Below are 26,825 nucleotides of genomic sequence, written 5' to 3'. Positions count from 1 at the left end.
TTAGAGCACGGATCACAGCATATTGTGGCTGTTTGTTTGATTTCACACACTGGTACATACTTACACATGATTAGCCACCGCAATACATTCATTAATTGTGCATCACATTTTAATAGCTTTGTACACATCAATGAATCACCTTGTGGCACAGAGGGAAAAAAGGCACAGATTAATAGAGTATTGTGTGCCTTGTGATGATGAATTGCCTTTTAAAAACCATTGGGACCGTTTTAATCATTGAGAGCACTTGTCTCTTGTTTTGGCCAACAGAAGAGTAATACACTGACGCAGTGAGTGTACACTGGCAGACAGACGGAGAAATACAGGGCCAATCGATTTGCCGTCCACTAGCCAACTAGCCAAGAATATACACAGATAAACAAGCGGATGAGCGGAGAGGCTTTCGAGTTCTGACAACAACTAACCAGATAGACTGGCAGGGAGGAATAAAGACACACGCAGACGGAATGTGAATCAGTCAGTCAAGAGGATGCTGTACAGAACCAACGCACTCAGGGAAGCCAAAGACAGACACAAACAACGGGGCATGCATCCAATAAAGGAACGTAGTCCTGGACTTGCCAGAGAGACATGCAGATAGACAGACAGTCAATCCATGAGTTAGACAGGGTGATTAGATGCTTGGCGGTTCAAATCCCTGGAAGGTTAAGCAAATTTATTACGCTGTCCCCTCCAGCAACATCAACAATTAAGGTGAGCAGAGCACATCACCCACAAAATGCTTCAATGCCGCTGATAAGTAAGTACTAATAGAGAAATGGGGTTGTACAAGGGATCCAATAAATCTTTTTTTTTTCCAATCGAATACACACTCCAGTTGCCCTGCGAGCATTTTGTTGGAACAAATTGTTTTTATTTATTTTTCCTGAAGGGAGGAGGGAGAGACTCTCCTCTTAAGTAATGTTGTTTAGATGTGAGAGTTGTTACCAGTACAGTATGCCTTTTGAAATGTAATGTACACCATCCTTCAAATGAGCAGGCTAATCATCAATCAATCATTATGTGATTTAAAAGAACATGCAGTGTTTTAAAATAAAAGTATGAGAGTAGTCTCATCCTGCAACCTATGATAAATCCTGCTGCAAATACAACTACAGTAGCTGGAAATGTGGCTTTGAGACTCATCCATAGGGTAAACTCCTGCCTGATTAATACCAACTATACTTTACACAGAGGAGGAAACTAATTCAACTCATGGTCATTCCAGCATTCTACTGTAGTGGAAACATTATATTAGGGTTGTGAAAACATTATATAAATCTAAAATAAAGTTTGTTTAAGTTTGATTAAGCCGACTGTAGTGATGTGAAAGGAGAAACACTGTATTTACTGCAACATTTACTTCCACTTGGCATAGCCTACTGTAGTTCTATATCCTCCTTTATATAGGTCAAAGTAGCCATGGTTTTTATACCTCCACCAGTGACCAGGTAGCTCAGTCGGTAGAGCTATCGCCTTTGGACCGCATGTTACCGACAATAAGTCACTCCGACCTACTTGGCATGAACGTCCACTTTAGTTCTACCAGGACTAACTATATATTTTGTGTAAGATCCACTTTTTGGCCAGAACATTTAATATATTAATTCAATTCCTTCTTAGTCTTCACTATAATACAGTGTGAATTTGACAGACAGGGATGTAAACTGATGAGAACGTGTGGTTACGCTGTAACCTATGTTCCCTGAGTGAAGAGACCATCTCTACACTCGAACATATCAAATGTTCATTTATATGTTTGGGGTTAACCCCCACCTCGACGTGGATTATTTCTTTAAGACACTCCAGGGTCACCTGACCCTGGCACGCACGGGCTATAAAAGGCCCAGGTGTGCGTGATCACATTGATTTAATATGATCGACAACGCCGCTTCTGAGCAACCTCCTAGTGTAGAGATGGTCTCTTCACTCAGAGAACATAGGTTACAGCGTAACCACACGTTCTCTATCGTATCGAGACCATCTCTACACTCGAACATATCAAATGTTCATTTATATGTTTGGGGTACTCTTTAAGACACCTCGTGAAGAAGCGCAGCAGTCCCAGAACCCCAAAGCCAACACCAGTGGGCTCTGACCCAGCACATACTGAATTTAGAATATTTACAATCCTGTGCAATTTAAGGTTAGGTAACATAGCCCCTGGGGCGGTTAGACCATCAGGTTGGACCATCAGGTCAACCGCCGCTAGATGCTCGGCATAAGACGCTACCCAGAGCCTGGCCCCGCAAGATGCTAGGGGTAAAGAGCAGCTCGAGCCAGCCTGCCAGATGCAAGGCCGACTCGACTGGAGAAGGCTACGGCGACACCTACCGCTGGGTGGCACGCAAGACCGACTCCCTGGAGGGAGCGGAAGCAGCCCCGCCAGACAGTAAACCCGGGTGAATATCAATATAATTGACCAAGTCGCTGCTGTGCTGACCTCTGACAGAGACGCACCATTCCACAGCGCCCAGGAGGCCGCCATCCAATGGTTGGAGTGGAGTGTACCTGCACTCCTGCCTGCTTGTAAGCCTGCTGACTCACTTCTGTGATCTAGCCTTAGACATGTGGTCTGCCCCAGCACTCATGCTTAAGCACCTGAAGAGCTGGTTCGTTACACTGTGGGCAAACGACTCTAATGCTCTTAACAGGGCGGAGTGGGGACCGACTCTGTCTCTGTACTCTGTCTGTCTGCACGTCAAAGAGACATAGCCCAATCACCTGAGTGAGTTGTGCCTTTGAGAGAACCATGGGGAGAAAGGCCGGTTTGGGGTGAAACCCTACTACTCCCTTATCTGGCCAAGACCTGCCCAGATCCGCATGGACTGATGGAGCTTGCAACTCCCCAGTTCTCTGTGCAGATGTGACAGTCGCTAGAATGCCGTCCTGCATTTCAGGCTCATTGACTCATGGAACTTAAGGGGGCTTGTTATAGAGCTCTTCTTTTCTGTACTCAACAGAGTCACATACAGTTATGCTGTAACATTATGTCACAGTCAGGTGGAGATTCAATTTAATTTGCTTAAATAGAATCACCGTGTAGCAACACTGCAACCACAAGGACTGGTTGGTAGACCATAATCATCTTGAAATGATCGTAAAGGGTCAAGGTGCCACACCCACCATTCACGGTGACCGTGTACTGTATGTACTGAGCGTAACTAAGCATGGTAACTTGTGAGTGACTCAGAGTAGTCTTTAGAGCTACTGCCATACACCTTGCCTGAGGTTTTGTATGAACCGAGTACAAAGGGACCACAAGCAACAAGCCTAACAGCTTCCTTGTGGTCTTAACCCCTTTTAGTTGACCTTGTATCAGTGTACTGTCAACCCAAGTTGCTTTCAATTCAAGAACTTGCTGATCTAGCTCACAGCACAACACAGTGTGATGTTTGAGACTGTAGATCGTTCGGTTACATTGTAACCCTTGTTCCCATGAGGCTGTGTGCCACGTGGGAAGTACGTGCACGCGTTCCTGCTGGGGCTGGCCTTCCTGCCCGCTTATATACAGTATGCCTGCTTGGATTGTTTCCCAACCCAATGAGAGAGCCCAGTCTCGGAGACCATCCGCCCCAAGGCAGTTAGGTCTATACTTACCCTTGAGGGCCAACAGGCCCAACAGTGACTGCAACCCTGCTTCAACACCCTAAGGAGGGTGGGAAGGATGCAGCCCAATCGACAGACTGGCTCGTACTCTGATCAGGCCATAGGGCGGAACGCAGGGATCGGCACCAGTGCCAACCAAGCATTGCCATGTAGGAAGCGGCAGCGTCCCTCATGCAGCATCCCTCAAGCCTCTACAGGGACATTCTTTTAGCTGTCACAGGTACAGCAAGAATACATCCCTAACAGCCGGCGTAGCCGCGCGGCTAACTTGGGATGAGGAGGGAGCTCTCTCTGTGGCCTCATACCGACAAATGCCGGCTCCTGCCACGCAGAATTACACCCAGGTGTGGGAACCTGTATGGAGCATTCTACTTCCCCTAACAGTCTCGGCATGCTCCGCTGAACCGACGGAACTAAACACCCAAAAGCGTAAGCTGACTCCACCAGCATTACGCCATGGTGCCTGACTGCGATCGACGAGGAATGCACTGGCCACATGTTCAGGAGAGCCAGGGCACAATGAGCGCCGGAGCTGCCCCAAACCCCAAGGGGCAGAGGCCCAACTCCAAGTCTCTCAACTGAAAATTGGGAGGAGCGAGCCCTGAGGGTAGCCCGTCCCACTGGAGCAAGGGACAGTGTCCCTGCTTTGGCCTTTAACACTTCCCGAGGAACCCTGGGGATTGTGAGAGCTGCTCTTGCCGAGGCGCCAGCCTAGGTGCCCAAATTGCTGCAGGAGCTCTCTGGCCACATTACTGTGGCACTGCTCCTCTGAGCAGATACACCAGCCAGCCATCCAATATAGGATGTGAAGGTTAACCCGACGCCAAGGTACCAGGACTGCGTGCCCCACAATCTGTGGGGGGCAATGATTTGCAGAATGGAAGGACCCGGAACTCAAGGGTACTGTCGTCTAAGACGAACCCGAGGTAGCACTCCCCCTGATGCCCATATATGGGCATATTGGGTGGATAGGCAGTTCTGGACAGGACCTATCCATATATATACCTATCCATGCATATAGGGACATCCGACTCACAGTGGTGAGTCGGGTTGTTTGGGTCTGATGTCATGATGACACCGTTCGACCATGGTGCCACAGTCCACCTGACACCAGTCATATCAGCCCTATCGTAGCCTGATGCCCATATATGGGCATATTGGTTGCTGAAGCGGGAACCTCCGCAGAACCCATAATAGATTCTATGGCTATGTATCCTAGTCATAGTAATGGGAATGTTGTCCGCTGACTAACTAGGCCATGCCACACTCTGCCAGGCTCCGCTGTGTTTGCCGAACCCGGCTCCACAGCGAGACTACACCACGGGTGTGTGAGCTGATACGTCAGCTACTGTATACACCGTATGGTGTGTGAAGTGACTGCCCAGTCTGAAGGGAACACTTCTCTTTCCCTCCTCGTTTGAAGGGGAGTTGCCTGCATGTTCTGTCTGCGATCGTAAGGTGCGCAGATGACAATGACACCGAATCAGCACGCTTTGTCTGCGAGTGGACAGTGCTACACCACAGTCGCGTGAACCGACACCGTCGGTGATACGGCTGTATAGTGTGCTATGAGACCAACCTAGTGTGTTCTACCTCTGCTGACACGTAAATTAGCGGAACCGCTAATGGCACGTCAGGAGAGAACTACACTGCGTAATGGCCAACTGATTGCCTCAGTTTGTTTTGATATACCTACTACAACTGAGCTGCGACCAAAATCCCCTGAGGAGCGACTCAACGCTGACTCTCTGAACTGCACAATGCAGTGGATTACATTGGTTGCCAGGCTCGTAGTGGTTTCCCTGCAGAAGCTGCAGGTCAAGAGGTGGAGCCAAAGCCTGAGCTTGGCTCCCTCTTCTGTCACTGAGGCAGGAGTGTGAATATTCACAGACTCGTATACATCAGGCAGGGCGAATAGCAGAGTGGGGCCATAGCCTGAGCTTGGCTCACCTATCACTGCTACCCTGTGACGTTTAGTCTGTTGGTCTGGATCGGGCCTTCCAACAGCAGGCCCGTAGCCTCCTAGACCAAGCTGGCAAGATGAGGTAATTTGTACAGTAGGCGGGATCCTCACAAGCTGCTATGGCCTGACCAGGCAGGACACGCATTGGTCACAGCCACCTCTGGGGGCACAAGCCCACATGCAGCACCAGAGAAACCACCTGCTGTTTTCATCTCCAGCCTAGGTATATATATAGGTATATATATACAGTATACATCTATATTGTATATATATGTATACATACATACAAATATATGTAATCGTTTAAAATGGACGTCCATATGAAACTCAATGTCCAGCCGTTTAGGCTACTTGTGTATCCAGCAGAGTTCCCCGTGACTATCTCCCTCTGGGAGAGATTGCACCTGAACTCTACCGCTGACCTGCGGTGCTATAACACACACTCTGACATTAAGCTCAATGGAGTGCTCCAAACTTCCATGTTTATACTAGAGTCACCCATATTTCGTACACTGACAATGTGTCCCCATTATAGTGTTCTTATTTTGGTTGTAATCTCAGTATACTTTGTGATACTGATTTACTATGACACTATGTATGGAACATTAGGAATCCCACTAGTACTAGTGGATCTCAAATGTTTTATTTGGGAGGATCACCATACTCTGAGAGTGTACAAATGGAACAGACCTGTTATGTTTAACAATCGTTTAAAATGGACGTCCATATGAAACTCAATGTCCAGCCGTTTAGGCTACTTGTGTATCCAGCAGAGTTCCCCGTGACTATCTCCCTCTGGGAGAGATTGCACCTGAACTCTACCGCTGACCTGCGGTGCTATAACACACACTCTGACATTAAGCTCAATGGAGTGCTCCAAACTTCCATGTTTATACTAGAGTCACCCATATTTCGTACACTGACAATGTGTCCCCATTATAGTGTTCTTATTTTGGTTGTAATCTCAGTATACTTTGTGATACTGATTTACTATGACACTATGTATGGAACATTAGGAATCCCACTAGTACTAGTGGATCTCAAATGTTTTATTTGGGAGGATCACCATACTCTGAGAGTGTACAAATGGAACAGACCTGTTATGTTTATTCAGGGCCGGCTCTGTGTGTTCTGGTAAAATTTTGCCAAAGGCAAAATTAATTTATACCACAAGCCAGCTGGCAACCCCAGGTTTGTACATAACATATTTTTATACGTTATATTATTTATACATATACACTTCCACTGTTTGGCCCATGCTGAGAATGAGGACTCATAGGAATTGTGATTGCAACTTGAAGATGATGCCACAATACAGCCTGCATGCCTCAACAAATCAAGGCAACAGGTACATGGGACTCCAATTGTGCCTTCTTGATTTTGTTAGCCTGGACAAATCGAAGCGAAGCCCCTAACAAAACAATGTCCTCTGACATTTTGCACACAGTACTGGAGTGTTTCCAAACACCTTGTGGATATTTAACTTAAAATGGGGACACATAATGTTGCCATTATTCCCACAGCCTTGCATTGGTGAGACAAGGCAACAGTTACCCCATGCTCCGTGCACTGTGACATGCTGGAGCGCTTCCTTGTTGTTCTTTGTGACCATGTTGCGTTAGTCTAGCGTCTAACAGTAACCAACGTTATGGTGTGTGAACGACAAGGGATGTTTGACTTTGTCTGACAGCCTCAAAACAATTCACTAGTCACGTTAACCAGCGCCGCCGCTGGCATTACAACTGTTGTGGATAATAATGAAGACTGCCCAGTCTGAGGGGAGATGTCTGCGCGCTCTGACCAGTGACGGGACAGAACTACACCAGCCCCACCGCGTGAACCAGCGTCAAGCCGCCGGTGATACGAGAGAGCGGTGCTTCGCAGACAACTCAGTAACAGTAGCTACACTACAGTCACGGAAACTGGCGAGAGCCGCCAGCGATATGACCGTATACAGTGCGCTTTGAGGCCACCAGCTTGTTTTGTCTGCAAGCAGATAAACAGCCGTGAGACGCGTAAATCAGCGACAACCGCTGACAATACGTCTTTAATGAGAATCACACCGCAATACGCGTAAGAAAGCGAAAAGCCGCTAACGATACGTTCGGTTTATGGTGTGTTCTCCCATGGCCAACTGATTCCCACAGTTTGTTTGTTATACTCACTACAACGAACCATGACAGCAATCCCGAGAGGAGCGAGTCAACATCACCAGCTCTCTGACTACAACTGCAGTCAGTGGATCACTCTGCTGCCAAATCGTAAGTAGTTTAAAAAGTTCAAAAAATTCTGTATCTGTGATAGTGATACTTTCACTCTACACTGCTGTAGAGACCACGTCTGCCACTGCTGAGGTGGAGATCATAAAATCAATGTGATCACGCACACCTGGGCCTTTTATAGCCCGTGCGTGCCAGGGTCAGGTGACCCTGGAGTGTCTTAAAGAAATAATCCACGTCGAGGTGGGGGTTAACCCCAAACATATAAATGAACATTTGATATGTTCGAGTGTAGAGATGGTCTCGATACGATAGAGAACCACAGTGTGGTATTTCCAGTTTAGACTTAAGACTGTCATAGTAGCAGAAACAATGGATTACTTTAGACTTATAATTAGAAAAAAAAACATGATCCAGAACCATTAGAACACTTTCTAAGATACTGTAAGAGCAAGATGCAATGTTTTAGCAAGTATGGTTTGTTAAATGAGACAGATGTTTACATTTGCATGATACTACTGTAACTTGACCTCAGAGTTTTTGTGTTTTCTCACTTCTTTTCTTAGGCTTCCATGGTTTGTGGATAGAGGTGACCCACAAAGCCAGGTTATGTTCGTTGTTTCTTGCCATTAAAGGGGAGTTTTGCCTCCGTCGCCAATTGCTTACTCACAGGGAATCTTTGGGTCTCTATGTCATGTGATAACTTTGGTTGTGATTTGTCTGTATATAAATAAAGTGAAATTGACATTTGCATCCCTAGGTTGCACTTGGAGGCTCCAAGGTAGTATGCTAAAAGCCTAAAATATGAAATGCAAATCAATGTATGTACAGTAACAGTATGAATGTGAAGCAGGTACTGCTGAAAATCACCAAGCATGCTCAGCAAAAAGCAATCCCTCATGTCTAAAAAAAAAACAGTTTGGGAATGGATAGACTGAGTTTGAGAAGACAGATGTGCAAGGCATGCACCAATATTAAATATGAGAATCATAACTCTGGAAAGGTGTATGGACTGAAAAAGAGACAAACCAATGCATGAAAACTTATGCCTGAGGTCATAACAGGAGCATAGTGTTGGTTTATGTGCCGATAGAGTTGCCGATGCCTCAAATCAATTCCTCTTCCTGCTATGAACAGTAGTCACATGGTTAGAGCTAGATCAAAAGACTAGTAGGAACAGAACAATGTTGTTCCCCCAATGAATCAATCAGTGTACTCATTTACTGCCACAAAAAACTGTGATGCAATTTTGGATTGTTTTTAATCAAATCTAATTGATTAATAGCTCGGGAAGCTCGGGCCTGGCACGCTATCGGGACATCGGGAATAACTTGTGAAACTCGCGTCTGGGCAGTCAGTGAGTTAATGCATTTGATTTAGGTTTAGGCATGGTTAATGTTCGGTATTGTTATTGTTTTAGGCATGGAATTTGTGTGGTTACATTTTGGTTAAGGATCTGGTTACACTAACCCTGTCACAGACCAACCTCTTCACACAACTCTCCATAGAAAAGTCTTGAGTGTAAATTTACCACTGAGGATTTTGCTGTGCAATAATCCAGCAAAACAAAAAGTAACCAGGAACGAAAACAAGAAATAAAATACAAAATCTTCTATGCTATTATCCTTTCACTTTGAGGAGTCTGATAAGGTAAATAAACGCACATAGAGGGACACGCGCGCCCACACACAGACTTCAGGTAATAGCACTATTCAGGTAGACTTCAAAGGAACTCAGCCTGACTACTACACAATATTACAGAGCTATTTAATCAAAGCAGCAGCCTTAACAAGGCTCTAAGAGGTACAAACACACTTGTACGCACGCACGCAACTCTGAGCAAAGAATCTGTGTCCATTAGTTGAAAAGCCCCAGTAACGGAAAGACACAAGAACTACTGTAGTTGACAGATACTATTACTTGCTACAGGGAGGCCTGCCCAAGTGTGTGTGTGTGTGTGTATGTGTGTGTGTGTGTGTGTGTGTGTGTGTGTGTGTGTGTGTGTGTGTGTGTGTGTGTGTGTGTGTGTGTGTGTGTGTGTGTGTGTGTGTGTGTGTGTGTGTGTGTGTTTGTTGAGGAGAGGGGGTTCTACTTATTTAATTAAAGAATAATGTTATCGACTTATTTGGATTCCAGTCTATGGCTATATAACCTGATGTCACCCTTCCAATTCTCTGGGCGGTAGAGACTGAGACTGAAATCGTTAAACTTTTAAATAGCCATTGTAAGTGTGAAATGAATCAATACCGAGCAACTGCATGGCCGTTTCTCTTCTAAAATGTTATCAGAAACTGTTTTTGTTGGAGGACTCTGTACACTGTAGGTGAAATAAAGAGTCATCATTGTTTTTATTAGTACTCTGGGTGGTTGGAGCAGCTACATTGAGGGTCTGCTATGCAATGGAAAGTACAGTACTTGGTGGCTTGGTTTGCTTTGGTTTGCCTTGTCTCTGCTTTTGACACCCCACTCTGGTCATACATTTTTATTGCCAGCGGGATAAATTGTATCCCTGCTGGTGAGACTAAATACAAATACAGTACATATACTTTCTCTTTTGAAAAATGTAGACTGATATGTTTGATATTTATGTGATACTAACACTATGGTGTGTGTGTGTGTGTGTGTGTGTGTGTGTGTGTGTGTGTGTGTGTGTGTGTGTGTGTGTGTGTGTGTGTGTGTGTGTGCTAATTTAGGCAAATCATTTTCCGAATTTGCCAATTTATTCTTTAGAGATGAGTCGCGTTGAGCCGGTACCATGCAGGGGGAAATTGCCCTTACTTTGAATGCCTCATCACACTGCTATATAGAAGCTTAATTTGTGTCTTTTCAAGAAGTGTTTTAATCTCATTTTATCACCATCTGCCTGACCCAACCCTGACCCAGCTTTAGGTTGGCAGAAAAACATTTCACTAGCAAGTTGTCAAAATAAAAGAAAAAGAGACACAATCGAGGAACAATATTTTGTGTGTTGCGATGGGAACTTGGTGACCTTGAAAACAGATGTATTCTACTGCAGCAGTGGAAAATATAAAAAGAATCAGTCGGTGGACCTTGTGCTGGTTTATACTCTGTCCTCCTGCCACTCTGCAGTAAACATGTTTGTTCCTGCAAAAGTTCCATTGACACCATATTTTCTAACCTTTGATACACGTATGACCATGGTGAGGACAGTTCAAAAGTATATAATAGGGAGATAGTATTTGTTTTGGTCTGTTACGCATGCAATTAACCTAAAGTCCCCTCCCTTTATCTCTGGGGTGGCGCAGTGGTTTTTAGATAAAATGTGACTAAAACTGAATGGAATTTTATTCAAAAGACTATGACTAAGAAATTCTCTGTCAAAATCAACACTACATTGAACGGTAACAACTCACTGTTGAGCGCCCTACAGACGGACGGCGGTTGGCGAGGTCGTTCCCGCTTGGATCATGGTTCAAGGTTCAAGCCACCATGTGTGGAAAAGAAAAACTGACCACAATCCAGCTCTTGCTGCCCGCGAGCGCATGCACGAACCAGCACGCATGCGGGAATTTCACAGGAATTTCCGCACGTCCAAAATAATCGCCCGCCTCTCATTGAAAATGAATTACTAGGATGCGGCAACCACACCCCGTCTGAAAGGCACTCTAGGCCTGTATACTAGTGTTTCACAAGCCAAGCTCATATTTCGACAAGAAAGCAAAAGTACAACCCATAGCTTGAATTGGTTTGCGAAAATCTTTTGAGCATGAACGAGATCTAAAACCTGAAACATTTGTGCCCAAATGTTGACCTGCGCCTCTGGGATAGTAATGGCTTTCTCTCAGCTGTGGCCCAGCCTTGACTCAAACACTTTACTAATTATCCCACAGCAGAAAACGTTGAACCAAGATCCAGCCAAACTTGATAAAAGGAAGGGAAGAAATTCAGCTGGAGTGGATCAAACACCCCGTTTGGCTTCCTGTCAGATTTGGGCTTGTAAATGTTAACCTGTTTAGACCTGTTGCTACCTGTTATACCTTTCAATCCAGGGGCCACCTCTGTGTCTCATTAGTAGATGCTATACATATAGCAACATCATTTATTTTACATTTTTTGAATAAGAATTTATACTTTTTCTGAATACTTTTAGAAGGCTTCTTTTTTTTTTATCGGCCTCAGGTCTAAATGGGTTAAAGTCATGTTGAAAGACCCAGCAGCGGCCAAATCCGTCCTACCTTCTTGCACTGCCTGGAATGGGTTGTTCCCATCAACGAACTCTACCGAGATGGTGATCTTCTCCGTCTCCAGGATCTCGTTGTTGAGGTTGAGGTCTGCCACCGCCAAGCGGAACACCTCGTCGTCCTTCCGCGCTGACTCATCAAAGATGGCGCCTGCCATGTGACAAAAGAGAAAGAGAGGACGAGATTAACGTGAGCAGAACGTTTGAAGAGAGATAGAGAGAGAGAGAGAGAGAGAGAGAGAAAGAACGTAGTTTCAAAACAAATCTAATACAAGCATGGATTTATAGGGCAGAGACAGATTGTACATTGTACCATTTTACAGTGCAGTGACTCAAAGGTGGTGGCTTGCACCATGGAGAGGAGAGGCATGATCAGCATGGGACCAGTATTGCACATTTTTGCAAGAGAAATAAGCAAACAGGTCTATAAAAACAAGCCCAAAAGAAACCACCATACATGACACTTTAAACCTATATACATTTACAAGCTCACAAGTGTTCTGATGCGACGCGTTTGGGGGAAAAGAAACAATTTCACAATACAAATCTGGTACGGGGTCCATGACACAAAAGGTTTTCAGATGGGGATTTGCGGACAATTACATATTCATTTGGGGGTCCTTGAATGAATGTTTTAGAAGCACAGTTTTAATCAGCTTTAGGAATAAAGCCCAAATAAGAAACTACCTTTTAGAAACAAGCCCAAACCTCAACTCCTTAATATTTTACAGAAAAACAAGCCCTAATAAGTCGCTTCTAATAAGCAGAGCAGACACGGCAACCCTGCATGGGACATGGCGTTCCAACGATTCCCAACAAAAGAAAGTCACAAACCATACGCAGCCTGAGATCTGCAGGCACTTTATCCTCAGTCAGACCTTTTATGACCAAAGGGAGGACAGGCCTTTAGTTGGTACAAGTTTGGTCTATTTGCTTTGGTCTGTTACGCATGCAATTAACCTAATGTCCCCTCCCTTTATCTCTCTCTTTCTTCCTCTGTCTCCCTTTCTCCCCCTTTTAGTCCCTCATTTCCTCCATTTTTCCCCCCGCTCTAAAGCCAATGAGCCAGTAATTGTCTATGCCAGGGTAGTGAAGCACTGCTAACTGTATTTTACTGACCAGAAAATAAGCCTTGTTTAAAGTATGTGTGTGTGCGTGCGTGCATGTTGATGTGTAAGCTAATACATGCATGTGCATGTATACACTGGTGAGGAATCAACAATCAATGATTTGAGGGTTTTTTTTCTGAAAGGTTTGTTCCAAGCAGTGTCTGGTACAGCACATTTGCTTAATTAGAAGAAGGAAAAAAGAAAAGAAGAAAAAATGGTATAGCTTTTGCCCTCTTTAATGTAAATGTATATGCAGGCTACTATAATCCTATATTAAATTTGGCTTAAGGGAGGACCACGTCGTCACGCTCGTGCCACTATGACGCCTGATTTGGAATCGTACATCAGTTCTGGGCGGGAGCACTTGTTTTCCATTGACCATGATGGAGGCACGCCCCATGAGACACCGCTGAGTGAACGGTAGCGAGCGGCGTGCGTCGCCGTGTCGAGCATTGCGAAGGTCGCATGAGGCAACTCAGCGCCCTTCGAGTTATGTCAAAATAGGGACAGAATAGTAAATCTTAGAGAAAGTGTGAAGTGAGTGGTGCTTTTTTAATTTAGTTCATTTAAAATACATTAATTGTCCCGCGAAGCTCAGCGGGACAGACACACGGACGGACAGATATATATACACACAAAGCCAGACGTACTGTAGGAGCGATTAGCACCGCTCAAAAACACATAAGTGGGATCTCCATATACGGGCATAAAAGGGACAAGGACTGACAGATAGAGATTTCCTTGTATGCATATCGGTCAGATCGGCAGTGCGACGTAAATTTACAGCCTGAACTCTAGAAGTGCTGATTCTCTGTAATTACATAATCCTCCAAGCGGTATGAAAGAAAGATGAATTAAACATCTTACAAATACAGAAAACCCAAACATTACAGTATTTCCAGTCTATACAACTGATCAAAACACTAACTTTATCAAGGTCAAGGTTAATTTTCCCTTAACGAATCCCCAATCTTGCAGTAAGATCCCATTTGACCTCAGTTCGAAAGGCACTGCAAGATAGCAGCCTGCTAATCAAAAAGCCTCATAAAATAAACATCCTCGAATCATCAACATACTGGCTACTGTAAATACCCGCCCGCTGATTGAGTCTTGGCTATTTCAATCTTCATGCAGTTTAGATGAGGTAAGACAAACAGGCCAAGCAGATAAATAGTGGAAGCCTACAGACTCCTTAACTATTCCATTGCTACTGAATAATGAATGCAGTTTCATCAGGGTTGAGAATGAGATCACTGTGACTTATTTTAGCAAACGCAAACAAATCCACAACACAGGGGGAGTTTGTTAGCTAGTAAAGGACAAAGGAGGACGAGGAGAGGAGAGTTGTTGAAGACTGCTTTAATCAGTATAAGCACATTTCCACCACTCATGATTTAGGGTTATTTCTTCCATTGGTGACCATCAAAGTGACTAACCTACTGTAATGAATGTGAGGGAAAAGATGAAGGATAGAAGGAAGGGGTGAGGGATAAAGATGGGGAACATACCGGTAATCAAAAGGCAACTTTGCAGCTTTTTAACTGTGCCCGAGCTCTAGCTATTTAGCTATTTAGTGTAAATAATAAATAGCCTATAAGCTCACAGCGCATCGTGTTGTGACTGCTTAACCCTGCTATTTCTCAAAAAAATATGCATATGCGAACCACTTTGTTACAGTACCCATTGTACGCCTTGACACGGGTGAATGTTAACCTGGTGAAATGCTAACCTGACGACGCTGGTGAGTAGCTAACGTGCCGATGCTGGTGAATGTTATCCTCTATGCCTAAACCTACCTAGCCCTATCCTCAGTAACCCTGACGCTGGTGAGTAGCTAACCTGGCGACGCTGGTAGTTGAAGTAATAATAACTAGTAGAAATAGTGAGATTTCACCTCTCTACAGTACATGCGTCCCTTTTACAGTATGTGTGTCGGACCCAAGTGCAGAACTACGCGACAGACAGCAAGTTGATCAATGATGATTTATTAACAAACTCACGATACAAGGTGGCATTAAAGCAGGACAAGGCAGGGCAGGCACAGACCATGACCACAACTATAATCTGGCACTGGAACATTGAACACAGGGAGGTTTAAATAGTCACAGTTAGCACATGATTGGCTACAGCTTAACAAGACACAGGTGAACACATTTGCTAATCACAGGACAGGTGAGACAAGGCAGGTAACGGCAACATGGGAAAACAGGAAACACTGGGACATCACTACAAAATAAGGGCACACACCAGACAGTTCATGACATTATGCCCATTTATGGAGATCCCTGATGCATGTCAGTATATGCCCACTCTGCATTGGTTGGATCGCCGGTTCTAGACAACCGAAGTTGGTCGGTCCCATATACTGTATGCACATGTGTAGCGATCTGGGCTCTGGACTGTGGCTCTGGACAACCGGATATCCATATATGCTTATACAGTATATGGGTATATCAGGTTTGTTTATGGTTATGTCTTGAGTCAGAGTGACGTGGTCGTGTTTTGTTTATGGTTACTGTATTAAGCCATTTTTGAGTCTGTATGTATGTCTGTCCCACACTTGGCTCAGTCATTGGCCAAGCTCCGCTGGACGCTTAATGGAATTAACGCATAAAAGGCACCGCTCACTTCGCAGTGGGTGTGATTTTAACGTTTCACCTATAATGACGTTCACAAAATAAGGAATGAAAGTATTAAACTGAATCCTACAATTCTATTGTGACGACATGTGAAAATAAGACATATCCTAAGAGAACACTTCGCAAATCCTTCTGTGTGTTGTGAGATCACTCCGAACAGAGCTCGCAAATCTCTGCTTGCTTTACATGCAGTAGGCTGGCAGAGATGTTCCAGTTCCTAGAGCGAGCAACACACATAACACATACGTGTATGTCAGATTTTCTCACATCCTAGACCTAGAAAAGAATGACTCAGCTTGTGAATTTCAAAATGGTCAAACGTGCCCTTTCACTTATCTAATTGTGTGCCAGAACCTGTAACAAGATCAATGTGCTCTACCCTCCACATAATAAAAGCATGACACGATGTTGGTCTTGTATACGAGCCCCAACAAGATCTGAACAACGTTGATAAAAAAGGAGTAACAGAATTCTTTTAAGCTGGACTCTTAGACTAGAGTCCAGATTACCATCGAACCCCAACTCTAAATGAATGTATACTCCATCATACGATGGAGACACACACAACGAAAATAGCCGAACAACAAGCTCAAAAGCTTTAATGTCTCTGACAACCCCTCCCTTAAATGCATACAAAAATGCTGTGTTGTTTGTTCATCTTGCTGCAGAGGCCATAGCAGCAGAATGATGAAATGTTAATTATGTTCTTGATCAATTAACAATGTACTCCACCATGCTCTCTCCACCTCTCTCCCTCCATGTTGCTCTCTTAATTGCTCTCCCTGGGTTTTTCACGGCTGTTCCACCTCCGTGTGGTCAAGCTGTGATTAGATCAGCTATATACTGTAGTGACGCAAGTGGAAATGGGCCACACACGCCTCGTGCTGTGTTGTGGAGGTATTATGTACGCGTGAGTGTGAGAATGAGAGAGAGAGAGTGAGTCAGAAAGTAGGAGGAGAGAACACCAGGGGGAAGTGGAGAGGTACTGTAGTCGGAGAGAAACGAGTCTAATGGGCCAATTAACATAAGAGTACACTTAAATAACCCTCCAAAACCATAATGAAGGAGTTGTCAAACATGCTGCTCTGTTGCTGATCCATTATCCTGGGTTAACCGACTCAAACATAGACTAGATTAAAGTACTGGTGGAAAAGCACTGTAGCTATTTTCACTGCATGTTCATATACTGTAGTAAACAGCAGGCACGTGCACACATAGACATCAAAGGGGGCTTGAGAGCCTGCCCTTTTATTCATTTGTAAAAAAAAAATGCCCACTCCAGACCATAAATGCAGTTTTTACTACGGTGAAAGAAATGCAATTGCCCTCTTTCCATGCCATACCTGAAGGCAGCATTCAAGAGAATTGCCTTGTCCAAACTCTCCTGAACATGAATGCATGCGTCTCATGTTGAAAGAATTGCCCTCTCTGTGTAGCATCTGTGTCAAGCATCGAAAATAGACGACCTTCAAGCTCACAACGCGCCGCAGCACAATGCGTTGTGAGCTTGGAGGTCTGCTATTTTCGACATTTTCACCAAAAGGCCCTTTTAGAAATGTCAGCCCCTGCCTCTCTAACATTCTCTGCACGTCCCTGGTAAACAGGTGTATATGTGGCGGAGAGAGTCTCAGCCCCAGCCTGAAGCCTCAAAAGTCTAGTATCTGCTCTCATTCCATAGGGATATCCCTTTGGAGTAATGGTTAAGATATTGGACTTTCACACAGGAGACACGGGTTCGAAGCTGGGTGGGGAGGTTCGGGTCACCTCCGTTACATTGGTGCCGTGACCCGGATCCGGGCTTCCCCGTAGGAGGAGGTCAATGGGGGGTGAGTGTGGCGGAGAGAGTCGCAGCCCCAGTCTAGCTGAAGCCTCAAAAGTCTAGTATCTGCTCTCATTCCATAGGGATATCCCTTTGGAGTAATGGTTATGATATTGGACTTTCACGCGGGAGACCCGGGTTCGGAGGTTCGGATCACCTCTGTTACATATACACAGTCAAATCCTAAGTAATGTGTTTATTTATCTGTAACCAAGTGTGTATAATTGTACTGTAAGCTAAAAGCTATACATTTGTACACTCTCTGTACACTTTTGTACAGTGGTTGGGTACAGAGGAGATCAGGTGAATCATTGTTATGCCAAAACATATGTCAAAGTGTCTCTTGCCCCGGGCGCTCATCATCAAGTTCCCCCACAGGATTAACAAAGGTCTCCACTCCCCTTCACTTTAGAATTGAATGAACACTAAGGATTTTACTGTTTAGATCATGCTCCGAGGTATGTGTGCTTGTATGTGCGTGGAGAGGGGAGGGAAAGAGTGCAGGGTGGAGGATGACTGAATGTCTGCCCTTCTATTCCTATTAGAGAAGTAGCGTATCACTGCATACTGATGCTCTCTCTCTCTTTCGCTCTCTCTCTTCCAGTAATGTGATCGTGAAAGCAAAGGCAAACGTCACAACATAAATCAGCCAAGGAAATAAAGGCGAAGAATCTAGCTCCTCACAGATACCCCAAGGGCAGGCAAGCACTCAAACGTACATGCACGCACGCACGTACACGCACGTACACGCGCGCACACGCACACACACACACACGCACACACACACACACACACACACACACACACACACACACACACACACACACACACACACACACACACACACACACACACACACACACACACACACACACAGCCTCTTAAATGTGAAATACCTAATCACCACCTAATTTCCAGGACATCAACAACAGAGGTCATTTTGAACGGATTCAGACTGCTAAAAGTAGCAGGCCCAAATCGATTGGCCAAGTGGTATCGATTAAAACAAGGCCACTGAACAAGTGCTCAGTATTAATTTCCTAGTATGCTTATGCTGATAAAGAGCTGATAAATATCTAATTTGTCCACTTAGGTCTGACTCTGAACTCTGAATAACTTATCTCGATGGGGGTTCTCGACAGATTTTTGTGAAAATTAGGCCATCAGGACACTTTAAATAAAGACACTTTGATTGATTCATATAAATCAGGATACTATCACCAATTTGAGTAATATTGGTGGGAAGACAATCCATGATTTGTGTAAATCAGCACAGTAGGCCTAGCGCTGATTTGTGTAAACCAGGAAAACAGTCCTTGATTTGTGTAAGTAAGGACACTCCATATTTTGTTGCATTCGTATAATTCCCATTGCAGTTCAACTGTTAAAGTTAATGTTAATTGTCTGACAAATGTTTCCAATTCTTAACTCAACACTTCACAATGAAAATCTACTTCAAAACACACAGTACCAAAATGTCCAAAAGTTGAACAAAAAAGGTTGTTCATTTGTCAGTAGTCCACTTACAAGGCCAAGGTTGAGTACAGGGATAAAAGAGGCTTATTCATTGACTTTATTTCTACTGCACGATCAAACAATATCTCCCACAGAATATAACCAAGTATCTCATTTGATTAATTATTATTTTTGTTAGAAAGCCCCTCTTTGAATGAACGTTTTAGATCAGGAAAGCAATACTGTAACTACTGTTGTGTAAAAGTCAATAAACTCACATTAAACTTTAAACACTGTCCACCCATTCTGCCAGACTGCCACACACGCTGTAACAGTTCAGCGATCTTAGATTGTGTACAGGATCCATCCAACAGTGCCATTCAGGCAGACAAAAGGGACATTGTTGCACACAAAACATAACTCAATTTCATTATGGGAGGGAGCATCACCCGGAGCAGAGCCATTATGTTCTCACACTGTATCAAGGGCTTGTAATTAAGCCAATGTCTTCTCAGGGTAAAATCATTTGGGATGAGTGAGAGGCTGATTATTAGGAAGGAATGGTTTCATGTCAGAAGAGGACAGAAAGAAACAGAGTCAGAGACTGAAACCGAATAAATCTAATATGATACAGTCCCTCAGGTAGTCAGACTTGGTCCCACGTTGCTAGTAGAGACTGCCATCTCATCACCATTATAATGATTATCTTATCCATTATAGCACACAGTTCTCTCTCTCTCTCTCTCTCTCTCTCTCTCTCTCTCTCTCTCTCTCTCTCTCTCTCTCTCTCTCTCTCTCTCTGTCTCTCTCTCTCTCGTTAACTCTCCCTTATTGATGGCTCGAAACAAGGTGCAGCTGAGGATTTGGACATAGATGAGGTCCATTCATCCTCAGGCAATGATGCGGAAGATGGTGGAATGTCGAGGCGCCTGCACACCTCACGCACACATTCACACACACACCTGTTGTTGAGGGTGTGGCTGATGGTGGGTGTGTGACAGCGACAGCAATGGGAAAGGAGGAGGCCGTCATCGTAACATTGACAAGGCTGACAAGGATAACGACCATGGTCGAACACACACACACATGCGCGCACGCACACACACACAGTGATGATGATGTATATACCGCTCGCCGGTTGACATAAACAATCACACTCAAATGTGGGCACAAATTAACTTAACAGCTAAAAAATACGCAATTTCTTGCACCATATTAGACACATACATTTGTACACACACACACACACACACACACACGCACACACACACACACACACACACACACACACACACACACACACACACACACACACACACACACACACACACACACACACACACACACACACACACACACACACACACACACACACACACACACCCTTGAGTGATGTATAGGAGACTGGAGACAAGGCCAGCAGAAGTGTTGCTGTCTGGGTGTGATGATGGAAGCAAGGCGGCGGCGGTGGGGAGTGATGATGATGATGAATGGCGGGGGCTATCACCCTGGAGCGTCAAAAGTCCACAAACACATGCGCGTGCTCACTCGTGCACGCGCACACCCACGCATACACAGCTATGATTTACACTAGTTGTGTGGTGAGTTTGAAGCATAGGCTTTTTTGACACCTAGGTGACAACGTAGAATTAATGTGTGTGTGTATCTGAGCGTCTGGCACTAAACTGTGTATGGGAGGGCTGGGGAGGGCAACAGACTGGCAGTGACCCTCTCTCTCTCTCTCTGTGAGACAGACAGACAGACAGACAGACAGACAGACAGACAGACAGACAGACAGACAGAGAGATTAACGGGTGGTTAATACTTCCTGGAGGGCAGGCGGAGCTTATGTGAGTGCATGATGTCATCCATACACTCCTTGACCAATTACGGGAGAGTTTGGCTGTGCACAGACCATATAATGAAGCTAGCAGACAAATAACTGCGCATTGATGTGCTTCTATCAATGACTGGCTCATTAAAGGAGAATTTCAGCCTAGAAGGTTATTTTACCTTTCCACGTCAGAGGCAGCGCACTTTGACCATGAACCAGGCTTAATGGAGGAATGCACAGCAACAGGGCACAGCAACTGAGATGAAGCTACAGCACATGTTTTATCATTGTGTACACATACTGTAGGGTACACACCAACATTTTGCCGCAAGATGAGTGAGTGACAAATAAATGCCTCTTGATTGTTGAATCTTGAACTATTTCATCAAAAAAAATATTAACACTGCATGTTCCATGAAAAATTAGAAAAGAAACAAGTTCAGTCTGAAGCTAAAACTTTCTTACAGGAATTGCATGGAATTTGACTAATTTAAATATAGCCTAATTATCACTCAGCAGTAATGATTGTCTACACCATTTGAGCTTTGGTGTAGAGGAGAAAAAGAGACGACTAATTACAGAATGAAAGGTCAAGTTTATTAAGTATTGACGGTTCAAGTGGTTAAATATCTGAAAACTCAAATTGACATGAATCCAAAATACACTGATGATTGTGCTGTCAAACAATGAAACAATATGGAATCTATGAAAAGGTTGTGGGGTGCTTCATCTAAGGGGACCTTGGCCTGAAAACGTTCAAGACCCCTGGTACAGAGGAACAACCCCCCGCCCTCCTTATCTTTCTCCTTTTGTCCCATTATAAGCATGTAAATTCATTTGCTCCACGTTTAAGGAGGTGAAGAGCCAATAGAAGGTGAAGTTACAGTTCCCCAGTGCTCCAGTCCTTTTGTCACTGTCAGACACAAAGTCCAAGTTCAAGTATAACCCTCCTCTAACCTTCCCCTTACCTCGCTTTATCTCTTCTTTCATCCATCTCCTCAGCAACTCTCTCTCCCTGCCATGTCAGACACAACGTCCAGCCATGTTCGAGGCTATATTCCTCCTTTAACCTCCCCGTACCTCGCCTATTCTCTTCCTTCATCCATCTCTTCTCCGCCTGCTCTCTCCCCCTCTGCCGTATAGATCGACTTGCACCTTTCCCTCCCATTCTCTTCCATCTCATTGTACTCTCTCACCTACAGTATATTTGGCTGGACGGCAACAGCGGGTGGGGTCAGCCCTATAGCCGCTAAGTGATGAAGTTACACCATTTGTCGGCCAGTTGGCATAACAATGCACTAGCCAGTCGCAGAGCAATCATCCCTCCAGTCCATAGGATGCACTCTATCCTACTGCATTTTGGTCTGCTGCCATGGCCTGTCAGCAGGCCATGCTAGTTGCATTGGAGATTTACCATAAGATTAGTCGCCTACAGGCGTTGCAAGGTGAGATGGGGACATTCAAAATGCAGCTGTATTCAAGTCTGTCCTTTGGTATTGTGTGTCGCTGTCAGAGCGAGTTTTCAACTGCAGGCTTTTCACTGCCCCAAGTCCCATATTTCAACCAACCACGTTCAACATGTTGATATTCAGAGTAAGCCTATTTGTAGCATAGTTTTTTTTTTCTTTTTTTTATTGCTGCTCTTGTTATTTTTTCACAATAGGCAATTAGCCATAATTGTTGTGTAGCTAGTCAATCGGAGAAACAATTAGTAGGCTACCTTTCACATGTCAAAAGACAATATTTTAATTCAGCACCTTATAGTGGGAGTACTGACACTGATGTTTGGCTATAATTCTTCCCCAGCCCTATTTTTTGGTTAAGAATTAATTACATAATGCATTCCTGTGAACTTGTCCAAGTAGAATGCTGCACAAAATCTTATGCCTGTGGTCTGGTGTGGCCACTTTGTGGAACAGAGCTGATTCAGCTGTGATCGAGCCAGGTTTGGCCAGCTTCTGACAGCGGAATTTCTGGCATTAAACCAGACAGGATAGCTTACAGCATGGCTAACTCTGGCCAAAGGAGGTGATGTATAAGGAAATACTAATTAGCCTGACAGGAAAGCACTCCCTAAATGCCAAGGAGAGTATAGCCACTGTGCTTGTTTATACAATGCCACTGGCTCAATGCTTGCTGTATTTTGCCATGTCATGCCCTAATACAGGGGTCTTCAACAGGGGGTCCAGGACCCCTAGGGAGTCCTTAGAGTTACAACAGGGGGTCCTCCAAATCTGTGACGATTGTGCTGTCAAACAATGAAACTATATGGAATCTATGATAAGGTTGTGGGGGTCCCTGCTTCATCTCTCTTTCAACTAAGGGGTCCTTGGCCTGAAAACGCTGCCCTAATCTATACTATAATTTTGCGAATGTCTGAGTGAGTGAGTGTCTGTCTGTCTGTCTGTCTGTCTGTCTGTCTGTCTGTCTGTCTGTCTGTCTGTCTGTCTGTCTGTCTGTCTGTCTGTCTGTCTGTCTGTCTGAAACAGCGTTTCTCCTCAGTGGCTGGAGCAATTGATCTGAAATCGCATCACCATTAGCATATGAACACACCTGACATAACTGTGAAGCCCGTTTGTCACTTTCACAAATCATATGCTGTATATTAGCATTTTTATGGTGTATCTACTATCTATTCTGCATCTAGCATGAGGCACATCTATTCTGCATCTAGCATGAGGCAAAATGTTTAACCAGCTCTGTGTGTGTGTGTGTGTGTGTGTGTGTGTGTGTGTGTGTGTGTGTGTGTGTGTGTGTGTGTGTGTGTGTGTGTGTGTGTGTGTGTGTGTGTGCAGGCAGGCGGGTGTGTGTGCAGGCGGGTTTCTTACATTGATGCTCCTACATCATGCAAGCACCAGTTAAAGTTACTTTCCATCCCTCATATACTGTGTGCACAGTGGACATCCCATAACCCACACACTGCACATCATTTTGGAGCTCATATCTTTGAACGGGTAAGGGCTAGTATTTATAATTTAAACATTCAATAAAGCTGTCTCTTCTTGCAGCACTAAGACATACGCCACCTTATTCCGCCTACGTGAGCATGACCTTCCGTCTGCACCTTCCAGCAGGGATTAGACACCAGGTTAATGCTGTGCTTAAACTTATAGGACTAAGGTCAGGTTTAGGGGCATATCAACATTCTGCTTTTGATGAAGAGCTCCAGCTTCAGGCTGAGCCAGAATACGGTCCCAATACACCCCCATCCTATTTTTATTCCACTTACCTCTAATTTACGCACTTCATCTTGGGCGCTTTGTTCCGATTTCTGTCCTAATTATTACCGCCGCCCTCCATTCCTCCTTCACGCTACTTACGTCCCGTCCTTGACGTTCCTCTTTCTCCCTAATTTATTCATTATTCTCTCTTTATGCACCTCTATCTCTCCCACCCAGAGGCACCGTCAGGGATTTTGGACCCCATGAAAATATATCACATTGGACCCCAGGTCACCCCAACCCTGCATAACCACTGTAACCACACCTACAACACTTTTTTAAATAGAGTTATCCAGGCGACAGACCCCGGGGTGACCTTCATAATTGACACATTCAATGTTACATAACTATCTTTGTGGCTCTCTTATAGTCCTGAGTCTTACATGCAGTGACCTGTTGTTTATAAGACTTGTTCAGAGTTACAGTTCATTCATTCATGCAGCATTTGGTATAGTGCAATACATGAATTACTTACAATCAATCAAGAGCGCATTGTTAACTGGATTGCAGACAAAACATTGAATTGCTGTTTAATTGCAAGGATCCTCATAACTCTGATATAGAGTAGGAATGGAACAAAACCATTTGTACACTTTCAGAGTTATACAGACCCATATGGGTCCATTTGGAACCCCCTCAAGGAACCCTGAGGTAAGGAAAGGTACAGTATATGTTTAATCTGAGAAAAAAAGGATTTGGGATAAGGATCCCTGAGAATCAATGGTCTACTCTAGATGGTTACTTTTTGCACCAAATGACAACGATCATTCAATGATTGCTGAATACAGAATAACCCTAATATTTTTGAGGCCTGGTAATAATTCTGTAATTAAATTAGTTCCTGTTAATAAAAAATAATGGAATCTCTCTCCCCATCCCTCCAGCCTCACTGTGTCTTTGACATTTGATCAAAGCAAACATGCTAATGGAATCTACAATGTGTGTGTGCGTGCTTGCATGTCTGAAGAGTTTCTAACAATGTCAGAGGATTCAGCCTCTGATAGGAATGAATGTGATCCGAAAAAGGATTTGCAGACGAAAATGACAAGAAAGATAGTGAGTAGTGAAAAATATGAGTAGAAATAAATGGCGTGTCCTAACTGGGATTTGAACCCAGGTCTCCCACATGACAGACAACGGTCATCAAGAGGCAGTCCCACTTGTCAGGGAGATATTGCGATGTTGAGCCTCAGGCCTTACTACTTGTCAATCAGTAGATGTGCTCTCCGACACCAGGGTCAACATATCTCAATGGAATACTAAAGAGACCACCTCCAGTTGTACTAAAATACTCTGCCGTACAGAATTTTATAGCAGTTCTTTAAAAACACAGTTGCAGTGCACTTAACGGCTGAAAACATAAAACAAAAATCATTTTTTTTAGGCACCAGCACAGTCTAAGCACCATGCACCTATTATACTCTCACTCTACTGATAAACGCAGAATGTTTGGGGAGCATTCCTCACCCGTAACGCTGGTACGAGGCTACAGCTGTGTATGCATCATAAACGTCATATTGCACAGTGACATCTTCAGTGTTCATTTATCCATTTGTAACTCAGAGAAGTGTACACACAACGTGTAACCAAATGGACCCATAAGACTGGATGGATTATGTTGAATCCTCTCCTCCCCGACTTTCTTGCCATTCTCCTCTCACCTCCTTGTGTTAGAGTAGAAGACTTGCACCCTCTGCCCTCCCACCTTCTCTCTTCTCTTTCCTTCTCCTCCGCTGTGTTCTCAGGACATCTCCCTCATCTCCCTCACCAACCTGCTCTTCTTCACCTCCCACCTCCCCTTCCAAACCTTTAAAATGGCTCCCCCTGTGTTCTCGTTCTTCTTCTTCACCTCCTACTGCTCCTTTTGCTGTCCATCTCTCCCCATCTACGCTCCCCCTTTCCTCTCTCCCTCTCTCCCGGTCCTTTTTCATCTCCTGTCCTGCTATCAAAGATCCCCGTCTTGCTCCAGTTTTATTATTAACGGGCTGGTTCAGACTGTGAATATAAAACCCTTACGGGGTTCATTTGGTTACATTTGTACGTTCTCAAGCTTGAGATTAAAATTGAGGATTTTACAGTGTAGTCGTAATACGGGCTTCGCCGCTGCTGGTGCAGCAGTGATCCTCTGATGAAGGAGAGATATAAAAACTATGGTGGTAAAAGTACTCAATTATTAAACTCAATATCAATTCTAGAATATAGAAATACTCTGCTGGAATTCAAAATGTACTTGAGTAAAAGTACGAAGGTATTGGCATCAATATGTACTTAAAAGGTAAAACCAAAGGTAAAAGTACAACATTTTTGAAAATAGCAGATCTACAAGCTGAGCTTGTAGATCGGCTATTTTCAAATAGCCTTGGTATAAAATAGGGCTAGTGATTAATGTATGTTTTATAATATAATCATTTATATCTGCAAAGTAACTAAAGTTTTCAAATAAATGTAGTGGAGTAAAAAGTACAATATTCGGATCCAAAATGTAGTGGAGACTAAAAGTATTGGAAATTGGAAATTCTCAAGTTAGGTACAAATACCTCAACATTGTACTTAAGTACAGTAATAGTTACTTTACACCACTGTATAAAAACAGCAGCTACACACCCACGCACACACTTACTGTAGCACATAATATGCATGCGCATGAACACATCTATCCAAGCGCACAGCCAATCCCACTCCAACACTGCAGACGCACAGACACTACGGTATATTTCTTCCAATAAACAGGCCGTGCGCAACATTGATATGCTGGT

At 44.2% G+C, this 26,825-nt stretch overlaps 1 protein-coding gene across 1 annotated transcript in view; it reads right to left on the bottom strand.

Moving 5' to 3' along the window:
• The window catches only part of grid2 (glutamate receptor, ionotropic, delta 2), a gene marked incomplete at both ends in the record, with an annotated part of 824,583 nt that overhangs the window by 667,454 nt on the left and 130,304 nt on the right, over nucleotides 1-26,825 (bottom strand). Inside the window, one exon of the mRNA XM_080739349.1 lies at nucleotides 11,988-12,143. Within this exon, the coding sequence (XP_080595475.1) occupies nucleotides 11,988-12,143 (156 nt within the window). The remainder of the gene's footprint in view (nucleotides 1-11,987; nucleotides 12,144-26,825) is intronic.

The sequence above is a fragment of the Nannobrachium achirus genome (genome assembly GCF_963921795.1).
Source record: "Nannobrachium achirus genome assembly, chromosome: 12".
Lineage (NCBI taxonomy): Eukaryota > Metazoa > Chordata > Actinopteri > Myctophiformes > Myctophidae > Nannobrachium > Nannobrachium achirus.
This window is presented reverse-complemented; position numbering and strand designations above follow the sequence as displayed.